Here is a 2292-nt window from a genome sequence, read left to right on the forward strand (position 1 = left end):
CAGCCCAAACGGGCCATCTAAAGCGTCCACTCTACGGCCCCAGCCTCCTGTTTACCCATCATATATGCCTCCGATTTCACCTCACCGGGTTACGTGTCTCGTCCCGAAGACCAGAATCTCCCCGTCTAATCTCAAGAACATCTCAAAGTGACACTTGATACCTAGCCGTTACCAATGGCTCATCAAGCCCCCGCTGGCCTGCTGCCTACCAGCATGCGGGGGCTGTTGTTGGACAGCTGACTATAGAGGAGAAGGTGAACACCACCAACGGCCGCCTCGGGGGACCTTGCGTCGGTTACTTGGGTAGCATCTCATGCCTCGGTGTCACATCCCTCTGCTTCTCTGACGGCCCGGACGGCTTCCATGGGGAAAAGTTTGTCTCAGTCTTCCCAGCGGGCATCCGTGTCACTGCGACGTTTGACCGGTCGCTGATGTACGAGTACGGTGGTGCGCACGGCGAAGAGAACTGCGCCGAGGGTGTCCATGTCGCCATGGGGCCCGTCGCCGGGCCGCTCGTTGCTATCAGACTTGAAGATGTAATCGCCCTCATTCCAGCCGTGACCATGACTACCTGGACATGGAACTCAGAAAATGTCTCCCCTGAACGCTACATACATAAGTTTCCTTACTGCGAACACCTGTCTAGCTGGAGGCAACATCTTCATGGCCTGGGTAGCGGGACTGTAAGTCCTGTACATTCACCATCTGAGATGGGAAGCGCAGAACCTGACCCGAACAAAGATAGCCTACCTCATGAGCCAGAGGCAAGATCTTTGATCATCGGAGCGTCCGTGACTGCTGCCTACGCCGTAGCCGCGGGCGTCATGATTCTTATGTGGCCTGCGTCCAAGGCACTATATTTTGAGAGCCAAACGAGACCTCTCAAAGAGAGATCTGGAGGGCATATGAAGCTGAATTGCATATCTTTAGTCAATCATGGTTGGCCAACAACCATTGTCACATGGACCATCACGGCCGCACTGTGCGTGGTGCTTCACTACCTTGACCGGAGGTATCTTCTGTATAGCCGACATCTGAACACTACGAAACGTGAATCTTAAGCAGCTGACGAATGGCAAACAGGCCCGAGAGGATCGAGTCTGGCGAAGCCAATGGTCTTGTTGTTTAGTCGTCGAGTGATGGAGGATTGATCGATAGAGCCCAAATCCGCCGAAGATAAGAGCAAGGGGCCGGTTGACACCACCAAATCTATCTGAAGGTGCCTTGTCTCGACAAGGACTGGAGCAAATGGTTCCTTACCAGGTAGCGAGGTACGTCAAGCAGAGCTCCAACACCTCCGTTCAGCGAGAAGTAATAACATAAATGCATAAACTCGAGCCTTACTTCAGGTAGAACTCACCCACAGATCATGAATCCATTTGTCCACTCCAAAAAAAAAGGTAACGCCTAGGTAGTGTAGACAGCTTCCTGAGAGACAAGACCCCAAAACATTCACAGATGTGAGACATAAGGTAGTATGAATATAAAACGGGCGACTTACAGCTCAAAGTCCAACTCTCCGCAGCTAGGAAATTTTCGCAGCCCTCATAGACACGCTGCTGTGGTCTCAAGCCCCTGACCTATCCCCTCAGTCACTTGTTGCTTGGCTGCGCAAATGCTTCTTGAAATTCGCACAACAAGTGCATCAAAGATGTTCATAAACGACCAAGCGCCAGTGGTCAGCATGAACAAGGCAAAATCTTGCGTTCTTTCCATGGTACAGTAGAAGGCTTGATGAACATGACTTCAAGGTGGGAAGATTGCGCCACATGAGAGTTTAGAGGTGATATGAGGGTGTAGGACTTCCGCAGGCTTGTATGACTCCATCCTAGAGGTTCTGCGAGATTTCCAGACAATGTCACTGCCTGCAGCTTCACGAAACTAAGCCCAAGTGAGGGAGATGTGACGAGCCAATAAATGCAATGACAGGAGAACGCGCCACCAACAGCCCTGACCTGACCCGATCATCACGTCGTGATTTGGCGGAGCGTCTGTGGCATTAATAGGGAATGTCAAAACAACTCGGGCAGGAAACATATTCAATCATAGGCTCTACGATGATGAATTAGGCCAGGCTCAACTCAGCCTGACGACTGTTCAATTAGCCCGGGCGATCATGTTTTGCACATCAGGTCCGTTCATCATTCGCGACACAGCCACCACAACATGACCAACGACCACACCACTACCCAATTTCGGCGGTCTCGTCAGGCGTTTTCGGTTTGCCCCGAAGCATACTTTCAATACATGGCAAGAATTCTTGGTCCGCGGCCAACTCTCGCGTAATACCTC

General features: G+C 51.6%; 1 protein-coding gene across 1 annotated transcript; it reads left to right on the top strand.

Moving 5' to 3' along the window:
• Positions 1 to 431: 431 nt before the first annotated feature.
• Positions 432 to 1129, top strand: VDBG_09406 (predicted protein; the record flags this gene model as incomplete). The annotated part of the gene is made up of 2 exons (XM_003000165.1): positions 432 to 982; positions 1084 to 1129. 2 exons carry the CDS (start codon positions 432 to 434, stop codon positions 1127 to 1129), a joined length of 597 nt encoding a protein of 198 aa, XP_003000211.1.
• Between the last annotated feature and the right edge of the window lie 1163 nt (positions 1130 to 2292).

Source organism: Verticillium alfalfae, genomic scaffold (assembly GCF_000150825.1).
Source record: "Verticillium alfalfae VaMs.102 supercont1.15 genomic scaffold, whole genome shotgun sequence".
In the NCBI taxonomy this organism is placed as follows: domain Eukaryota; kingdom Fungi; phylum Ascomycota; class Sordariomycetes; order Glomerellales; family Plectosphaerellaceae; genus Verticillium; species Verticillium alfalfae.